The sequence below is a fragment of the Pleuronectes platessa genome, chromosome 20 (assembly GCF_947347685.1).
Source record: "Pleuronectes platessa chromosome 20, fPlePla1.1, whole genome shotgun sequence".
Taxonomy (NCBI): Eukaryota; Metazoa; Chordata; class Actinopteri; order Pleuronectiformes; family Pleuronectidae; genus Pleuronectes; species Pleuronectes platessa.
In genome coordinates, this window is record NC_070645.1 from 16,276,687 (window position 1) to 16,296,625 (window position 19,939).

General features: G+C 42.8%; 3 protein-coding genes across 3 annotated transcripts; 2 read left to right on the forward strand and 1 right to left on the reverse strand.

Moving 5' to 3' along the window:
- The first annotated feature begins 3,889 nt into the window (after window positions 1-3,889).
- LOC128425928 (regulator of G-protein signaling 20) lies at window positions 3,890-8,192 on the forward strand. The gene is made up of 5 exons (XM_053412766.1): window positions 3,890-4,003; window positions 5,350-5,510; window positions 7,497-7,580; window positions 7,668-7,902; window positions 8,004-8,192. The coding sequence occupies exons 2-5, from the start codon at window positions 5,353-5,355 to the stop codon at window positions 8,190-8,192; spliced, it is 666 nt and encodes a 221-aa protein (XP_053268741.1). The 5' UTR covers window positions 3,890-4,003; window positions 5,350-5,352.
- Window positions 8,193-9,028: 836 nt separating this feature from the next.
- Window positions 9,029-13,303, reverse strand: lypla1 (lysophospholipase 1). Its single transcript, XM_053412902.1, has 9 exons — window positions 12,929-13,303; window positions 12,752-12,783; window positions 11,985-12,050; window positions 11,776-11,823; window positions 11,622-11,692; window positions 11,465-11,538; window positions 10,440-10,541; window positions 10,084-10,260; window positions 9,029-9,780 (listed from the first exon to the last, which is right to left on the reverse strand). Exons 1-9 carry the CDS (start codon window positions 12,995-12,997, stop codon window positions 9,721-9,723), a joined length of 699 nt encoding a protein of 232 aa, XP_053268877.1. The 5' UTR covers window positions 12,998-13,303; the 3' UTR covers window positions 9,029-9,720.
- A 732-nt stretch (window positions 13,304-14,035) lies between these two features.
- mrpl15 (mitochondrial ribosomal protein L15) lies at window positions 14,036-16,426 on the forward strand. The gene is made up of 5 exons (XM_053412903.1): window positions 14,036-14,205; window positions 14,332-14,489; window positions 15,375-15,540; window positions 15,814-15,937; window positions 16,025-16,426. Exons 1-5 carry the CDS (start codon window positions 14,101-14,103, stop codon window positions 16,360-16,362), a joined length of 891 nt encoding a protein of 296 aa, XP_053268878.1. The 5' UTR covers window positions 14,036-14,100; the 3' UTR covers window positions 16,363-16,426.
- The last annotated feature ends 3,513 nt before the right edge of the window (window positions 16,427-19,939 follow it).

The following is a 19,939-nucleotide window of genomic DNA, read 5'->3' on the forward strand; positions in this document are numbered from 1 at the left end:
CACATCACATGCACTCTGACTGCAGGGCCATTGTGCTGGATCACATTATGATACTGTTCCTTGTTGCTCCCCGCTGATTGTGTATATAGGTAGAGCACTTTAGATTGAATAGCAATGTGCAGAGCATTTAACATCATACTATATTCATTATTTTCCTTATATATAAACAGTGCAGTAAAATTGGAAAGTATGCAGAGGCCTTAAGTTTTCACATTTTGTGTAGCAGCATCTTATTGTGAAGACCACTGTGCTCTCAGGATTCCTTCAGTGCATCAGATTTGTCTTTTTATCCTGAGCTCTGCAGGCAGCTCTTTGGATTTCGTGGCTTGGTTTTTGCTGTAATGTGCTTTATAAGCGGTGATACATTATGTCCACTCGAGGGTTTCCTTTGAAAATGATGTCCAAACAGTTGGGTTTACCACTCACGGACTCAAATCAAGGTGTAGAAACATCTTGAAGAGAAATAGGAGCCACCAGAGCAAAGCTAAGTTTCTGAAAACGTGTGTCTTTGATATTCCTGCTTTTGAATTTAGCTGTATATGTGTCATTGTTTAATTATTATTTAAACTGTTGAAATGAGAGTCTTTCTTGAATCGTGAGTTATTGAGGTATAAAAGTATAAAAGTTGTAATTTACGCCAAAAAACAATAATCACAGGAAATTCACAAAATAAATTGATTCTAAAAAGATCTTAAATTTTCCTGTTATAATTCTCAGATGCACCTTCTCCGCTGAGGGAACCTCTGCTCAACAGGCTTGTCTCTGTTCCAGCATAATAATTAATCTTTGCACAAACCGAGGCCCATAAATAAACGGTTCACACAGTTCGGTGTTGGAAGAACTTTTTTGGCCACAATCCCACTTGACTCCTGCAGCATGAAGAACGGAGGCTGTCACAGCAGAATATTAATGCCCGAGTATTTGAATAAAAATGTCACATCGGGTTATAATGTTTAGTTATCCTCAGCTAGAACATGAAATATGCATGTGGAAATACACTGAGCTGCCCAGCGTTGGAGCATTATTCACCGTGCATGAAGACAGAGCAGGGGGAAGCCATTTTTAAATTCAAGTCCTGTTCTCCAATGGTCAAACTTGCAAATCCTGCAAAGGTAATATTCATCTTTATGATTCCACCTCCCTGCTGGAAACAATCACAAAGATGATGTTCACTGTGAGGGCGTGTGACAGCGTGTCGCTCTTCACAACCACAGACAAACACGTCTCCGATAACGAAAACTACAACAAACTTTAGTCGTCTGTGAACGGCCTGAAGGGAAACAGATGTATCTCTATCAACACCCGCTCCTGCAAACTCCTCATTTTATCAGAACGACAGAGTGATGGTGCTTCTCTCCGTCGAGCTGAGTGCAGTCGGATGTTCCCTGGTGCCCTCTCTCCTGCAGGCGGTGACATCCCTTATAGCCGCCTGCAGCTGTTACAGTCGTGGCGAGCCAATTTCCTCCAGCCTGAAAGCTTCGGAGTTCATTTGGAAATTAGCTGCAATTCGCTAACTGAGGGGAAATTTTTCCTTTATGTGCATTGACATTTAAATTGGAAAAATAACTGCCCTTGAATAAGTCCACTTACTCGACTTCAACCTATTAAGCATTTAAAATATTCTAGAACATTAAATGAATAAAACATACTCATACGGAGATGTAGGTAAGTATGTCCAATGCATAATGAACTTCAACATTCACCCAATGACTGCAGAATGGTCAAGTGTCATTTTTACATTTGTAGGTTTTTGTACAGATTAAATAAATGAGAAATCATCTTTAGAGGAGATGATGGATTTTGTTATATTTCAACCGAGTAAGGCCTGTTTCCTTCTATTTCCAGTCTTTATAGTTTTTTCAACCACTGGTTAATGATGTGAATTTTCTGAGCCAGACTGGTACAACTGGTTTCCCTACATAAACTCAAATCCGTCGGTGTGGATGTGACACACAAGAGCACAGAAAACAGGCAAAAAGAAAAACTATTAAATCTGAGTCAGATCAAAAAAAAGAAGAGGAGTCATTATATCAGAAACCCACGAGCAGAGGGAAAAGACATGAGTGAAAAACAATCACTTTTCAGCCTCAACTCAGAGAAGGATTTTATTCAAAAGCCATAGATGGAAAAATGACTTGCAAAGAATGAAGCCCCAGACTGGGAGAGCAGGAACCATAATAACCAGAGTGAGTGTAACTGCACATTTAGAGGGTTCCTCTCAGCTGGGATCGGCCTCAGCACACAGCACGTCGGCTGATTTACTCAACCGGTGTGTGTGGAGGCTGGATCCTGGACACTGCATTGGATCTGGAACCGATGCATCTTCGGCGGAGGGGGATCTGCTGACGGCCCGCGTGTCAGAAGGATGGAATGAATCACACATGTGCTTAAACCTGTGTCCCTGCTGTAGATCACGCTAACAGTTTTCTCACCAGAGAGCAGGCTCCATTAAAAAGGCAATTCCTCTCAAAGATTACCACGGCTACAAGACGTGTGATTTATGGCGAGGCTCGGACACAGAGGCTTGTGTATATTAATTTGTTTTATAGCTGTTTCATCGTGGAAGTGGACGGGTATTCACACTCTGTTGCCATCAGCATTTAGCATATCCCCTATGTCATATTTGCAGCTTCAGCTGAAGGAGATAATCTCAAATTTAGATGAGCTTCCCACCACTGTGTGTGTTGAGGGGATAGAATATTTATATATATGTGTGACTGTGCTGTGAGATAAATAAATATTTTCTGATTATGCAGCAGCTGGATATTTAAGAGTACATCAATGAAAAGGAAAGGTGCAAATATATTTTAGTTGGTTTACTGTCATTTACTGATCAAATGGGACTGAACTTGTTCATCTGGCCTGTAAAGTACTTTGTAGAAGTGCCATATTATTACATTTTATTATTACTACAGGGTTTGTAAACCCCTGATGTTTTGTCTTTTTTGTATGCAGTCTTTTTGTGGGTTTTCTGGTCCAACAATATAACATTTGTTTTTTTAAGTTTTACAAACTTAAAGTGTTTTTCCAAAATTTTGTGTTTTGTGAAATATTGTGATTTTGAATTGTTCAGTTTTGTGAAATGTTGCTGTGATTTGAACATAAAAAGTAGCATCAAATGAAAACACATTGATTCATTTAAGGATATATTTTCACTGTATTTACATATAGGAGTCAGACCCTGTTGATGAGAAACAGAATGGATAAACAAATTATGTGAAATTATAATAATAATCACTCATATTTTGTATGGCTATAGACAGACCCGCTTCATTGATGGAGTATATTTGTGAAACCTGAAGGTCAAACTGAAACCATGCAGGGTTGAATTTCATCATTCAGCCACTTGATTATTAAATCTCTCAATCAACCTTTTTGCATTGGTTTCTACTTATTTGTGGTTGGGGGGGGGGGGGATCCTATAATCTGTTAAAATAGATCTTCACCGGCCCCTGGTGGACACAGGAGGTACTGGGCCTCCTGGGCGCACGAGAGGAAGGCGAAGCTGCAGATGTGGGAATTGGCATTTCCAGATGTTTGATTGAATTATTCAGAGAAACACGTCTTCGCCAAACAGTAACAGACACGTCAGTGACATGAGCATTTGTTTTTTAATATTAATACATTTTAAGGATTTATGATAAAACTGTTTTAGGGAAATACTTTTGATAGGGTTGAAAACAAACACGAATTTAACACATATCTGCCTAATTTACTTGGATGGAAATGATCAAAATGGCAGAAAGATTATGCGTCATCAAACAAATAGATCAGTAATAAATAGACATCTCAGAAGCATCCGTCCTGCAGGAGCTGATGTGCGTGTCTCTGTGCACATTGTGTCCTGGTCGTTCGTGCACGGGCGAACAGAAGAAAAAAAATCTCTTCACATTTGCAGGGGACGCATGCGCGCAGGAGAAACCAACTGGTTTGTGTCAAGTCGAGGCAGACGGATGTGATCGAGCCAAAAAATCACCTGTATTCATGCATTCATGGTGACACAGTGAGTACACGGTTTTCTGTGATTTGTGTAGACAACGTAGGTCTCTGGAAGCCATTATTTAAAAGGAGAAAATCCTCACGTGTGTGCGTAATTTGTGGAGAATCAGGCGGATGATTTCAGGATCCAGTGAGGAGCATCTTAATCTGGATTTTTCCAGCGAGCAGAAATATGAGGATTCGTGTTGGACAATTCCTCCACAATATGATCTGTATAATAATATGAATTCATGTTCAAAATGGTGTAGGGATCCACAGATATTCTGCTTTTTGGCCTTAAAGAATAAAAATCCGCCTGTGCTGCAAATTATCAGCTTTACCGATCAAATAATTTCATTATGCGTCTATAAATGGCTGCATGCTGCTTGCTTTAGGGAGAATCGACTGTGTGTGCGCGTGTGCGTGTGCGTGTGTGTGTGTCTGTGTGTGTGTATCCTCCGGAGGATGCGACTGATGGATGCGATGGCTGCGGTGCAACAGTAACGCCTTGTCGCTATCATTGCTGTTCATCCCTCACAGACAGAGAGAGGGATGGAGGATGAGAAAGGAAGAGTGGGGAGGAGAAGATGAGGGAGGAGAGAGGATGTAGGAGGAGAGAGGAGGATAAATTGGCAGAGAGGATAGAGGAGGAGAAGATGGGGAAGGAAGGACGACAGAGAAGTCATTTGGTGAGAGGTGAAGAGAGGATGGATGAAGAGAGAGGAGGAGAAATTTGGAGAGAGGAGGAGAGGGGATGGAGAAGAGAGGTTGGAGGAGAGAAGATGAAGAACAGAGGATCGAGCAGAGAGAAGAAGGAGAGATGAGGAGAGAGGATGGAGGAGGAGAAATTTGGAGAGAGGATGGAGAGGAGAGGAGGAGGAGACAGGAGAGGAGGACACAGGATGGAGGAGAGAGGAGGGAGAGGAGAGGAGGAGAGAGGATGGATAGAAGAGGATGGAGAGGAGAGGAGGAGACAGGAGAGAGGAGGAGAGAGGATGAAGATAGGATGGAGAGGTGGTTTTGTTATGATCTCGAGCTGTTTGCTCTGAGTTATCAGATCCCCTACACACCACACTTTCTATTCTTATTACTATTGATTGCTGAAGTTGACCCCCACGCGTCACGACCCTTCATTCCTCAACACACGACTTCCAACGTTCTCAGCAGATAAGAATTCACAGGATCTCAAAAAGACTCCGGCCTCCTGTCCCATCTTTAATCTGGTGTGATTTCTTGGACTGTGATGTCGAGATGCTCCGGCTTAATGCGGTAATAATCTTCCAGTGAATCCTCCGCCCCCCCCTCTCTCTCTCTCCCTCTCTCTCTCCCTCTGTCTCTCTCTCTCTCTCTCTCTCGTCTTCTCGGTTGCAGTCCATGGGCTCAGAGCGGCAGGAGATGCGAAAGAGACAGATGCAGGTTCATCAGGAAGCAGCTGCCAGTGTCCTCCAAGCCCGCAACAGAATGGGAAACACCCCCACCAACGCCTCAAACGCCTGCTGCTTCTGCTGGTGCTGCTGCTGTAGCTGCTCCTGGTAACCACACACACACACACACACACACACACACACACACACACACACACACACACACACACACACGTACATGCAGCCAGGGCCGGATCTGGGAGACAGGTGGTCCAAATGTGCGAGTCAGTGCAAGGGACACAAAACTGGAAAAATACAAATAAGATGTCAACATGGAAAGGTGACGAGATTCGAGAGCTTTTGGCGATAAGGGCAGACATGTATGTGGAACTTATACGTCATGTCACGCCTCCTGCATGATCCACCGAGGCTCCACCCCTCACCTGAACGCTCCGGACATTTTCCTGTTGCTATGAAAGTGTCTGACCAGGATAATCTCCTGCTGCGTTTTAAATATGTTAAAGAGAAACTCCAGATTATCTCCGGACCCAATTTCCAGGACATTTTTTCCACAGCAAATTGCTGTTTTAATTTATATTTCAATATCAATTATCAATGCATGTAGTCAAGGTTTGTTTTTCTACAAGCATATTGCAGCTTATCAGTGCAGCAAGTGCGTAGATGCAGTGATGCAGACTTTAGACTCTTGCATGTATGCTTTGGAAAATGTTGGCATTAAATTGGAGTGTGGGAATTCTTCCTGTTATTGCGGTTGTCACGTGAGACCGATATCACTCCTGCTCTCATTGGAGGATGCATCTTCCCTTTCGGCCTCCAGCCCCAAACCATGACCCCAGGTAAACCGTTTGCAGGGGTCCAGTGACCCAGCTCAGTGGACGGAGGCCTCGGGGGTCGTAATCTGCTTTGGAGTTATCAACCGTTTACTCGAGCGTCCTCTGAGCTCAGCCAACCTGTTGTGTGCAGAACGCGGTGGAGTTAATTCACTCCACCGGGGATGAGTAAAAGGTTTTGTCTGTACGTCTACGTGGATTCCGGCTAATTGTTGCACAGCTACAACGGCCACATTCCCAGATGGGTCGGCTCACAGCGGACCCTCACCTGAGCCAATTAGGCCACAGCCAGCTGCTACACGACGTGTTGGGAACATTTTAATTACGCAGACGGTTCCCCCACAGGACGAGGTGGACAGTTGACACACTTACCTAAATTTGCAAAACGCTCCCAGTGGATCATCCAAGATCTACTGTAGCTGTTGTGTACATGTAAATGCGGAGCAAAACAACATATAGAACACGCAAGTCTCCGCCAAGCTGGAAGAGAGGAAATCAACGTGAGCGATTGATTCTCAACACAGGGGTGCCACCCTGTGTTGAGAATCAATCGCTCACGTTGTGGTCCACGTTGTGGTCCACTGGTTGGCACTCTCACCTCACAAGGAAGTTCCCAGTTGGAATCCCAGTGTGGAGTTTGCACGTTTTCTCACACAGTCTTCCGACAGGTTGGGGTTAATTGGAAACTCAATTAAAATATGTGAGAGTGAATGGTTACTTGTGTCTGTGTGTTGGGTTAGCGATAAACTTTTAGAGAACTATGTCATTTTCCATTTTGACCTCTTTAACGGGGACGGCATGGTGGTGCAGTGGTCAGCCATGTGTGGGCGGTTCAGCTTTGGTCTTTCTCTGTGGAGTTTGCGTGTTGTCCCGATGTCTGTGTGGGTTTTCTACTCCGGGCTTCCTACCACGGTCCAAGAGAAGCAGTTTGGGGTTAGGTTGATACGTGTTGGCTCTGTAATATGCTTGCGACCTGTCGCTGGTGTACCCATATCAGCTGGGATAGGCCCCAGCTCCCCCCACGGCCCTTCAGAGGATCAGGGGTTTAGATAACTGGTGGATGGATCCCTTCAATGATCATGAGACCCACACGGACCCACGAGGGTGTAGTGTTGTAATGTGTCCACTGATTATCGGCCATGCAGTGAAATACAGATACTGCAAACCACTCAGTTATTTTTAGTTAGAAAATCTGACAGTTAAAGCACTGGGGCTATTTTTAATTGGTGGGAAAATCTAATCTCCTTTTTGACGAGTTACTTTAAATATCTTCAAGAAGCTCTCACTGTGTTCCTTCCTCCAGTTTGACTGTTCGAAGTGAAGATGAGACAGTTCAAAGATCCACTTTTGATCGTAGGACGGAGGGAATAACTAACTGTGAAGAAAGGTAACGGATAAACACTTGAAATCCTCCCTCAGAACTCCAAACTCCATAATCATTTGGAGAAATAACAATGAATCCTTGTGTTTGAAGCCCTAAGCCCACTCTGGAAGATGCCCGATCCTGGACCATGTCCTTTGAGAGGGTGATGAAAAGTGCGGCGGGTCGCGGCAGCTTCAGGCAGTTCCTGCGGACGGAGTTCAGCGAGGAGAACATGATGTTCTGGATCGCGTGTGAGGAACTGAAGAAGGAGACCAACAAGACTGTGGTGGAGGAGAAGGTCCGTCAAATATACGAGGACTTCATCTCCATCCTTTCCCCTAAAGAGGTGAGGGAGGAACACTGTCGATCAACTAATTGATTTCCTTACTTGGCTCTATATAAAAGTTTTTGCATTTAATTGATCACTCATCTCCTCGTGTCCTCCAGGTGAGTTTGGATTCTCGCGTCCGGGAGGTGATCAACCGGAACATGCTGGAGCCGACCTCGCACACGTTCGACGACGCCCAGCAGCAGATCTACACGCTGATGCAGAGAGACTCGTACCCCCGCTTCATAAACTCCACAGAGTACACAGATCTGCTGAAGAGCCTGGAAGAGCCCCCCCCTGAGCCCTAGACCCTCCACTGCCACACACACACACTTAGCTTTTCAAAATGGCGCATGCGTCCCCTCCCCAACCCCAACCCCACCCACCCACCCGAAGGAGTTTTGTGTTCTGCTATTTAAAGAAAGACAGACAGGAAAATGAACACTTCTTTGTCCGGCTGTAACTGCTGTTTATTACACATGATTAGCTTTTCCAAAACCCTCGGAACAAACAAGGACTAATGCTCGGTCCGCTACTTGTTTGAGAACATATCTATATTTTTATATATTCCCTAGCGCTTGTATTGCACTTTTCTACCTTGTTTAATGAGGGAAAGCATGTATCTGTGAGCACTGCATTTGTATTTAGGTATATTGTGAGCCTTAATGCATATCCAGTTCTTGTAGAAGCTAGTAGTTAACAGTAATTGAAGAAGAAGGAAAGTGCCTTGGAATAAGATCCTCTACACTCGCACCTTCGGTCTGACGTGAACGGTGCGACTGAACGACTTCACATGTTGGTGCTTTCAGCTCTTCACAAAGAAAATACATTTTTACGTCTCAACGAGCTGATTAACCCGGAAAAATAGATCGTCTGTGTTTCAATACTGTGATATTAGTCAAAACTATATTTAAATTAAACATAACAGGGAGATATCAACTGAATACGTGACCACGACCACTGATATATTTGTGTATTTAAAAAAATGACTTTGTGTGAAATAGTTATTTGAATTCTCACAACTTCAATAAAGCACAATCGTATGTTGATTTCGCCGTCATGTGATGTGAACATCCACAAAATCTACCACTGTGTCTCTTATTATGGTTTATGTTTATGTTTATACATGGATTGCACATTAAGCTGATTTAATATTACACTTTTATTTGCATATTGGCTGTTTTCAAGTCATGTATTTTGAGATTTGTTCAACTGAGTATTCTGAGTAATATCGTAAGTTTTGTTTTGTTTTGTGTTTTAGAAAATACTGATCGAGTGGCAGAAAGCCAAGCTCATGTCCTCGAGTTGATTGTTCACTAAAAAAATTCAAAAACTGTTAAAGTTACAATAATTAAAAACATGAGAAGACCAGGATCTGAGTAGACGGATTAATGCCATGATTCATTGTGCTTCTTAATCTCCTAACTCACTTCAATAATACTAAAAATACACAAGATTGACTAAAACATTTTAACAACAGGCCATTTATTTTAAGATAGTAAGTAATAAACCATAACGTGTAGCCCTAGTTATTCCAGTTCATGTGTTCTGCAGTTAATGGCTTGTCTCGATGGCGAATAGCGTTGAAATCAGGCAACTAAAGTTACTCTACTGTAACACTGAGATATCGTGAGTGGCTCCAGGTTCAGGAAGCAGCATCGTTTCAGTCGTGCTTCTCCCGAGCGAATGGGCAGCAGCTCCCGGTCTCGTCCGGCTCGATGAGTAGCAGCGTGGTTTTTATTGACAGATAAGTCGGTGGTTCATTAAGTCCTCGAGTCACAATGGACTCCATAGGACTCTGATGGTGTTGTGCTTTGTACAGATTCTCCCCGAGGTTCATTCATCGCTGATGGAAGGAAGCTGCTTCTCGATGAACCGTTTGACATCCACCATTTCCTACAGATACAGAAGGAAACGTTTGTTAAATGGCACATATGAATTCACTGAATCTGGATATTTATTTTGATCATAAATAATCACAATTATTCTCATCAAGATTCAAGAATTATTCTCTGAAAAGTTAATGAAATAAATAAAATCCTATAAAAAAATGTTACACAGAGTGAAAAAAGAAAATCCTGGATGTGGAGATATTTCAATCCTGCTAATTTACAAACAACGCAGACGAAAACCAGAAGTAACAAAACACAGAATGCAAATAGACGTCCAAGGTGAAGACGGGACTCCCCCCCCACCCACCTCGGGACAGGCGCTGTGAGGTAGTCCTCGGTACGACTTGAAGGTGACGTTGGCAGGATTGATGAGACTTTTCATCTTCTCCGCCGTCTGGGCACCGAACATGAAGGGGACCAGGGGGTCGGCATCTCCGTGGCATTGTAACACATGCATGTCCTTGTTAGCACTGCTGGCCGACGCCTGAGAGCAGAAGAGATTAGGATTATGACAGATTATGATTTGGCCAAGAGACACCACTGAAAGGATTACTTTAATATTCTGGTATTATACCTAAATAGCTTCTCAAGTATTTGCATTTAAGAAAATAAACCTCTTAAAAACAGGTGCAGATGCATCATCATGCTTTTATTTTGTTTCACCTGAGGGAAGGAGTTGCGCAGAGGAAGCCAGCAGCTCAGTGCGACCACTCCTGCAAGTTTCTGCTGAGTCGTCAGAGCCGTGTAGAGAGACAACGCTCCACCCTGGAAAAATAAACCAACACAACATGACACAACTCTCCACATCGTTATTATCAACAGTGTCAACGAGTATAAAACATCACAACAGCAAAGAATGGAGATGATTTTAGTTTCATACTGCGTATTTATAAAAAGACCCCCCCCACCCGACTGCTATAATCTATTACTTCATCATCTAAAACTAATTTCAGTTTTGTCCACTTTCACATTTAATTGAATGTGCGTGTTGCTGCACACAAGCGACGCTGCCAACTCGTGTGTTGACCTTGTGGTGGAATCTAAAAGGAATTGCTCGGGGGGGGAGTGTGCCAAAATATTTCTTGGCCAGGCTCATCAACATCATATCTACTGGTTGTCTAGCAACAGCAAAGAAGCAAGAAATAGTCGCACATATATATAATCCACCGCGGAGGCGAAGTGCTGTAAGATTTCTGCACAGATAAAACAATCAAGATGTAGTTTGTTGATTAACGAGCTGTGAGGGGCCGGTAGGTTGATTTTGTGAAAGTTAGGACGGAGCCAGGCCAGATGTTTACCTCTGTTTCCAGAGCAATCCACCCAGATGTCGGCTGTAGCATCATATTTAATGGACAGACATGAGTATGGTTTTTAATCTCCTCATCTAACTCACACTCAAAAAAGGGGATTAAGCATATTACCCAAAATGTTGAACAGTTGTTTGGCTCTTACATGTAATTTCTAGCAGGCCTTTAATTCCACTCATAAAAATTCAGTTTTAAATCACGTGGTTTGATTTAACCCTCACTAACTCTTTCAGATATGCATTTATACTCGAGTCTGCTTGTTGAGAAGTGTATTTATGTATCTGTTTGATATTTAAATACATTATGCACATAAGCGGTGAATCACAGTAAAACAGAAAACGGTGTTATGTAACGCATCATCTGCGCACATGCCACACTCACCTGTGAAAAACCACCCAGGAGAATTCTGTGTGAAGGAATTCCATTCTTCACCTCTTGGTCTATCAAGGCTTTAACTGTGAAAAACACAACTTCTTTAAGCAAAATACTTCACTTCCGTGACACGTACACAAAGTTTCAATGGATTATAAACACGTACCATTCTCTGATGCTCTTTTGATGCCACTCGCATCTTCATCTGCGTCGGGGCTCAACCCGTAGATATCAAACCTGTAAGTGAGAAATCAAACGTGAGGCTCAACGTGTATTTAACAGCTTCACAGTCCAATATGTTTTAATCCCTCGACACTCACCAGGAAGGCATGGACATTCTCATGTTCAGAGAAACAGGCATGTTGGGACTGCAACCATCAGAGACGAGAAACATCACAATTTAGGTTAGATGCACAAAACAAAATGTAAAGACAGCGTCAACAATAAACATTGAATAAAGCAATGAATTAACAATCTTTAAAGACTTTTTCCAAAGACTTGCAGACACCGCGCTGGAGGCAACACTCACGCATGTGGACAGATGTATTTCACATGTGGTATCCTGATGCCTGCGAAAGCCTCTGCCCAGCCATGCCTGTCAGAACGGAGATCAAACCCATTTCAATACAGTTGGTTGAGGAAGAAAATAGCAAAAATGTAAGTGTTCTACGTGTACAATGGGCCATTTCATAATACATTCATTTATTGTGCTATTTCTGTCATGCCAATACATTTAGCCCATCAACTGCTGGTCTCACATCATATTATTGGAATAATATGACTAATTGATTAATGTGAACTTGACTTAAGTGTTGCCGCTGGTTAAGGTTAAGTGGGTGTATTTTAAATACTTGGCTAGCTGTGAATTTCCCTCCTTGAATTATGTCTAAATCTGACACTGCTTATTATTAAATCAACTAATTACTGATTTCTTACACAGCACCGTTACTTTCACACATTTATTTACTTCCTATTTGATCCACTAAATTTGTATCCTCCGTGTAATTCCTCTTAATATATTTTTTAATTATCTTTTTTTGTATGGTGTTGTGTGTTGAGTTATGTTGTATTTAACACAGGAATTTCCTAATTTGGGATCAATAATCTACATCTATCTACCCATCTTATTAAAGACCCTTTGACTTTGAAATCTAAATATCTAATATTGTTAATCTGAATCTGCAAAGAAACTAGTAAACAAAGTATAAATATTGTATAATCACTGTACATTATTGTTCCATGTGTCACTGGCAGGTACAGGTTATTTCTGTGGTGGAAAGAAGTTGAAGTTCTCACCCAGTATCACCGAGGCCATGCAGAAAGATCACCTGTAAGAAGAAACACACACAGCTCTTGACTCAGGTAGGTTCAGCAGTGTGTGTGTGTGTGTGGGTATACATGTAGCATGTGAAGCTAGCAGCTGTTGTGGGATGTGTAAAAACAATGAAAGCACGTGTGCACGCGGGGTCTCACCGCCGCAGTGGCTTTGCGGGCAGCAGGCACGATGGCAGGTAAAGGCGCTGACATGTTGTTGCCGCACATGCAGCGCGCGGGCTGCGGGTGCGTGGAGAGAAGTTAGCCGCTCTTAGCTAACCACGTAAACACCCCCCACCTCCACCTCCACAACCTCCACAGCCTCCACCAAACAACTGTCACCGCGGGTCCGCCTCGCTCGCTCCCACGCTACCCAGACACCGACCAGCTGGAGCGGGGCCCGGAAGTGGAGGTCGAAGTCCTGCCGGCCTCCCTGCGGCTCGGTCGGGTTGAGGGTTGAGGGTTCGAGTCCGTCCGGAGGTTCGGTGCAGAACCACAAGCACACCGTGGATCAGTGGAACCGAGACTCACGAGCGGAGCATACTCACCTCTCAGCCCCACCCCCTGCGCTGCCTGATTGGCTGGCGCCAGAGGTCGTTCGTGAGACGAGGGCAGCAATTGGTTGACATGGACTGTCAATGAGGTGCGCTTTAGTTAAATCCCCAACGATGACAGCAGAGCGCAAAACAATGAGATTATACATCAATACGAGTATTTAACAACAACAACAATAAATATTAAACGTAAGCATTAGACTCTTTAACTTTAGTACGCATTTTAGCATCTAAGTATATTACATTGGGTCTGTTAACTACGGTGGCCGAGAGAGCTCAACGTACCACAAATAGCGATAATGACACCGGAAATGTTTCCAGGGGACACAAAAAAGTGATGAACCTGGCTGTAGTCCGATGCTTTGAGAAGTTTACCCATCACTGACAGGTAGCAGACTGAACAACAGCCAAGCTCATCACTCTTTTGGGTCCCCTAGAAACACATCCGGTGGCATTTCTTTATTTTGTCTGCTTATGTGTCTTGTCAGATTGATTACGTTTTGTTCAAGTGTTTTTTCCTATTTAGGTGTGAATTCTCTGTGTGTTGAGTTTACCCATAAAGTAATTTTATTTGATGTTCTTCTTTTATAACACTAATATTTAATGAAACTCAACAAAAGTCAAATAAATCCGAACAAAAACACTCCACAGTTGATTTGGAGTGTATGCTCTTGTTTTGAAAAGGTCGCCTTGCGGACAACAAGTACTTCCGCTCCCCTCTGTCACGTGACCCCGGTGTCCTTGCATTAGCATCACTGACATGTGAGCAGCACAGACATGTCTGTCCCTAAACTACCCGGAGCCAAAGCTTTAGGTGTTTTACAAACCTTACCGCGGATCAGTCTGGCGAACCTGCGGCCTGAGCCTGGATCCAAAAAGGAGGTAAAGCTTTACGTTCCCACCTGTGTTTTGATTGTCTTTAGCATGCATGCTACTGCTAGCATCGCCTGTTAGCATGTGTCCCCCAGTGAATGGTTAAAAACAACCCGCTCGTGTTGTGGGTTGCAGGACAGACGCAGGGGCAGAGGACAGCATGGAGGCAACAGGAGCGGCAGAGGACACAAGGGAGAGCGGCAGAGAGGGAACCGGCCCCGGCTGGGCTTCGAGGGGGGACAGACCCCCTTCTACCTGGTGATCCCCAAATATGGCTTCAATGAAGGACACAGGTAAACACACCGGCTGCCACACCTCTACCAGTGACGTCTGATTGGGTTCAATGTTATTACCAGTTAAACAAATTAATATCTAAAGTGCTGTCAGATATGTGAAGGCTTCACGTGATTATATGCATCCAACGTTTTGAATCATCAGGAATCAGGCGCAGTTCATGTTATAACATCAAATATCTTATCCTAGACGTGCATTGTCCAAAATGACACATGTCATCGCTCTGAGCTGATGAGGAAGCAACCGTAAAACCCACTTAAATAAACTTCAGACCTAACTCCTGGTAACTGTCATGATGCATCTGTCAGCAACAACCAGACAAGTGCTAAACAAACCTGTGTTTGTGGAGCAGTAATAAAAAGTTATATTCCCCTAAGTGACCTGTTAGACAAAAAGAGGACAGGTTAAGTTCATACCCTGTTTCTAATTCACATTAATACAATATAAACTATATTTCTGCATGAATGCATATGCTGCTGATATTTCTTGCTTATTAGCACACTGGATCTTTCTAAGCTTTATATTATAGCTTGTCTATTTGGATAGTGTTCTCCATTATTTTTCTCATTTTATGCTATTTTCTAAATCTCAGGAAGTACCACAGCATTTGCTAATTTACAGTCTCAAATTTTGTTATTTCTCTGAGTCGGGTTAACTGCCTGTAGGTAAACGAGATAAAGTCATGCAGCAAAGTGCTGTAGTTCAGTACTGCATCACTGGAAGTATATGAAAGAAGATGTTGTTTTGTTTCTTTCTTTCATTGAAGTTCTTTTGAATCCCTTCATGAAATTAAGCTGTCATATATTCCTGATAGGTTTTACAAATTGTTTGCTGCAGTACAAACTCAGCTCATCTAATTACAACACGTTTGTCTTCTTCTTCAGTCGCCGTCCTCAGTACCAGCCTCTGTCTCTGAGACGTCTGCAGTACCTGATTGATTTGGGACGAGTGGACACGACCCAGCCCATAGACCTGACACAGCTGGTCAACGGCCGAGGCGTGACGATACAGCCTCTGAAGAGGGACTATGGAGTCCAGCTTGTTGATGAGGTAAAGGCTGCATGATTGGAGCAAAGTATCAAAACATCTCAAAACCTCTACTCTAATCTCTCAAAGCTGTTAAAGTGCTTTTTGGTTTAGACAAAAGAAACACAGATAGAACAGGTAACTGTAGGGTCTTCTGAACATCTTGGGCCAGAAGGTGGCGCCACACGACAGCATTGTCCCTGTGACGGCCACAGATCAAGCTGTGGTTGTTGACCCCTGTCTTTTTTTACCATGCTCTACCACAAGTTCACCTCACATGTGTTTGTTGTGTTCTAGGGTGCCAGTAAGTTTGCTGCAAAAATCCACATTGAGGTTCAGAGAGCTTCTGAAGGAGCCATCGCTGCCATCGAGAGGAACGGAGGCGTCATCACGACCAGTTTCTACGACCCTATTAGTCTCGGTAATTAATGAAGGATCCGTCTTGTGAACTCACTCATCTTGTTGCATTTTTTAAACAAACGCTTGATATATATTTTCCCTTTTACAGGCATCCTCATCAAGCCGGTGCCGTTCTTCTTGCGTGGGCAGCCTATTCCAAAGCGAATGTTGCCGGGACAGGAAATGGTCCCGTACTACATGAATGCTGAGAACCGTGGTTACATGGCGGACCCGGAGAAAATCCATCAGGCCCGGTTAGCCCTGGCCCAGAAGTATGGATATATTTTGCCAGACATTTCAAAGGATGAACTGTATCACATGCTCTCCATGAGGAAGGATGTACGACAGATCTTCTTTGGCCTCGCTCCCGGCTGGGTCGTTAACATGACGGAGAAGAAGATACTGAAACCCACTGATGAGAAGCTGCTTAAATATTACAGTTCATAGGTGTGAGGGTCAAAGTTGTACATTAAAATCTGAGTTTTGCATATTAAAAAACATGTGAAGTATATGATTTGTTTCCATTTTATATTTAAAAACATGGAAAATCAGCATTCTGTGTTTAAAGTGTTGTCATTAAACTTTATCTTGAACTGCATTTCCCAATATACAAGTGTTTGGATTGGATTTCATTTTAGTGTTTTAAGTTCTTTGTACAATATATCTAATATATGTTTGATCCAACATTCACAAGCATTATTCGAGTGGCCGACATCTGACAACCCCGTGTCGTAGCATGACCCGGGGCCCGTGCTGCATGATGGAAGGAACGTGAACTGTAACAGGTGAGGGGGAAATAAGGAAAATAAGATAACTCAAAGAATGAAAACAGGAAACAGATGCCTGGTGATGTGTGTTACTTGCGAAATGAGTTGCCTAGGCCCGAGAAGGGGAGTTTGAAATTAGTCATAGGCAGCTGTATCCTGGTGTGGACGTTCAAAAGATCCCTCTCCCCCTCCTCTCGGAACACAATCACAGGCAAACACATATATACAAACTTCACCCGGTTATGCTTTAGGAGACATAAATTGACATGAGGAAATGTTGCTGCTTTGATATTGAATGATATCACACAGAAGAAACACTTATTCCTAATGTGTTGTTAATGATACTCACAATATTCACACGATCACTGAGTATAAATATATTAAATCAGAGACAGGCTGGTGAAATACAGAATCTCATTGAGATTTTTTTGCGATATAACACTCAACACTTGGATTTACACCTTCCCTGCATCAGAATATGTTGGTGTGTGTTTTTTGCCTGGATTATGCCCCCCCGCCTGTATCTGAACTCTCCATCATGGCCGTGTTTATTTTGTGAAGTCCAAATGGCACACTCGCTATAAATAACTTGGTATTTTACGCTGATATTGTCTTAAGCAACGCTGCCATAGAATTTGTGCTGGTATAAAAACATTTTATCATAGGAAGCATATGTTTGTGTGTGCGCGTGTGTGTGTGTGTCTGTGCGAGACCACGAGCATTGTGTTTCTATACAAAGTCCCCATGTTTAGCACAAATTAAAAGAGACGTGACAGGAATAAGCTTGTGAGCTAAATATAATGAGTTTAAAATAAATAAGTTCTTCATCCAAAACTGAATTTAAAAGGTTCATTTCTTGGAGCGTTTGCCAATTTTCATAATATTCTGCCGCCGTGTCAAAGGTCACGCTTTGATGACTTTGCTGGAGGTTCCCTGAACGTTTTCCTGATTCTCAAGTATCTAATAAACTACACAAGAGGTGGATACATACACGTCCCTGCCAGGAAAACAAGCCCAAATCCTTACAGCATAATACTTTAAATAAATCACGCCACAGGAAAGAAACAGCACAATCATTGTTTATGGCAGAACTACGGGGCTTATCTTCAAAGCAGCAGATCCTTTTGAATTTGTATCAGGCCTCAGACGAGCAGAAGAGAGAGAGAGAGCGTGTCTGCGGAGGGAGAGGCACATAGGACGGCTCTTTGTGGTCCACAGAGACAGTTTGCATAAAAAGAATCAAAAGAAATTGAATCAAGAAGCAGCTCCTGTCTGGAACACAGTCATTCACTTTGGCTGTTTTGGGCTGGAATTTTATCTCAGGTTTTCTGCTGCAAATAATCTAATGTCTGGGTCTAACCAGTTCACACTATTTAATTAAACATTCAGGCTGCTGCTGCTGCTGGAGCTGAACAGGCCTGGTTGTTCTGGTTATCTGCTGCCTTGAATGAGCCGTTTAAGACAGACACGGATATCATGGAGTCTCACAGGTCTCAGTCTAGTTCCAGTTAATAATTAGGGCTAATTACAGCTAAACGCTGGCCCTCGTTCTCCCCTGTCTGCCGAGGAGAGACGTGTGGCCCAGGTCTGGGATCAAGGTCAGACTCACGCATGACGACTCGCCACCAGAAAGACTAATGTAAGAAAAGTTTCTGTTGCAAAAGCTCGGCTGCCTGGACAATAAAAGATGTGACAGACTTATTCAGTTCCTCAGATAAGACTCTTATCAGCGGCCGGCGTAGAATACAATTCCTTCTCCACAAAGAAGAGCTGCTGTTTTCCAGCTGGAGCGGAGCTTTACCTCATCAGACAGCTGAGATAGAATTAGACCGTGACACAGAGCGTGGTGGAAGAAGTGATTTGCTCTCGCCACTCATTTCATTTCCTTCACTTCTGAGCACAAAGAACATTTAATCAACAGTTCTGCAGATGTGCCAGTTTCCTCCAGCAGGTTAATTTACAACTGCAGTTCAGACCAGGGAAGTGACAGGTAAAGAAATGATTAAAAACACTGAGCTGCATATGACACAGTATTAATAAGATTCCAGGCAAAATCATATTTTAATTTTAATAAATACACATCAGTTGATCTCATTGATAGTTAAAACTGTCAATCACACACGTTGAAAGAGCGATTAATTTTCCATCTTTCTAAAAACCCTCAAATCATTAAATGTAATAACAAACATTAAAATTAGTAACTTTAAATTATTTAATTTAGTAATCCCTTTTCTCACCCTAATTAATTAAACATTTCATGCCATGTTTTATCTATTATGTTATGTCTATAATGTATATACCATATATTTATTTTACATCTTATTTTACATTATTTTCATGACTTTATCTTTCACATTCTCACATTCTCTGTTGTATTTTGATGAACTCGTGTCATATTTTACCTCATGTAAAAGACAAACCAAAGGTCAAAGGTCATATATAATAGCTTGTTTTATCTCTGTAAAATTCCAAAGATGCAGATATTCTTTTTTACAATGAGGAAAGCTGTGAATTAAGGACAAAGACTAATGATGAAAACTGAGAGAATGGATTGACTGACGGACGTGTAGCACCCAAAACAGCTGTTTGTTATTTCTATGTGACTAAAAATATAAATTAAAACTTACTATAAATATAATTATAAAAATAAGGAAAAGCAGGCAATCCTCTCATTTGTATGAAGCAGGAAATAAGACGCGTTAATCATTTTTGATTGACTGATTATCCGATCGATCGATTATCAAAATGTGCAGCTGACAGTAACTGTCTGTTTTATAAGTGACGTAACAAGAACAGAACCACTGCAGATGTGAGACCTTCCGCCTCGTGTCTTTTTGCTGCACCCTGCACGTTGCACCACCTGTGGGCCTGCGTGAGTCTTGAGTGTTGAGCTGTGTTTGAAGTCTGGCTGAGCCGGGGCCCTGTTATCTGCATTCAGAGGTGGGGGCGTCATTGTGTTCCGCTAATGAGGCCACATTAAGCCTGTCTACTCCAGGGGGCATGTAATCCTCTCAGCTGGCCTGACGTAGGTGAGGGCCGGGCAGGGCGCTGTTTACACGGGGAGTGTGGAGGCTAGCACCCTGGACCCGTCGAGCCTCGGCCTATATCTGCTCAAACATGTGATTAAGAAGGAGGGTGGGGGTCGCAGACCACTGCATAGAATGGTGTCTGAGTGATGACAGAGTATATCTTGATGCTGGCCTGCTGTGCCCATACAATACAGCACAATGCAATACAGTCCCTCGCTGCGAAGATCA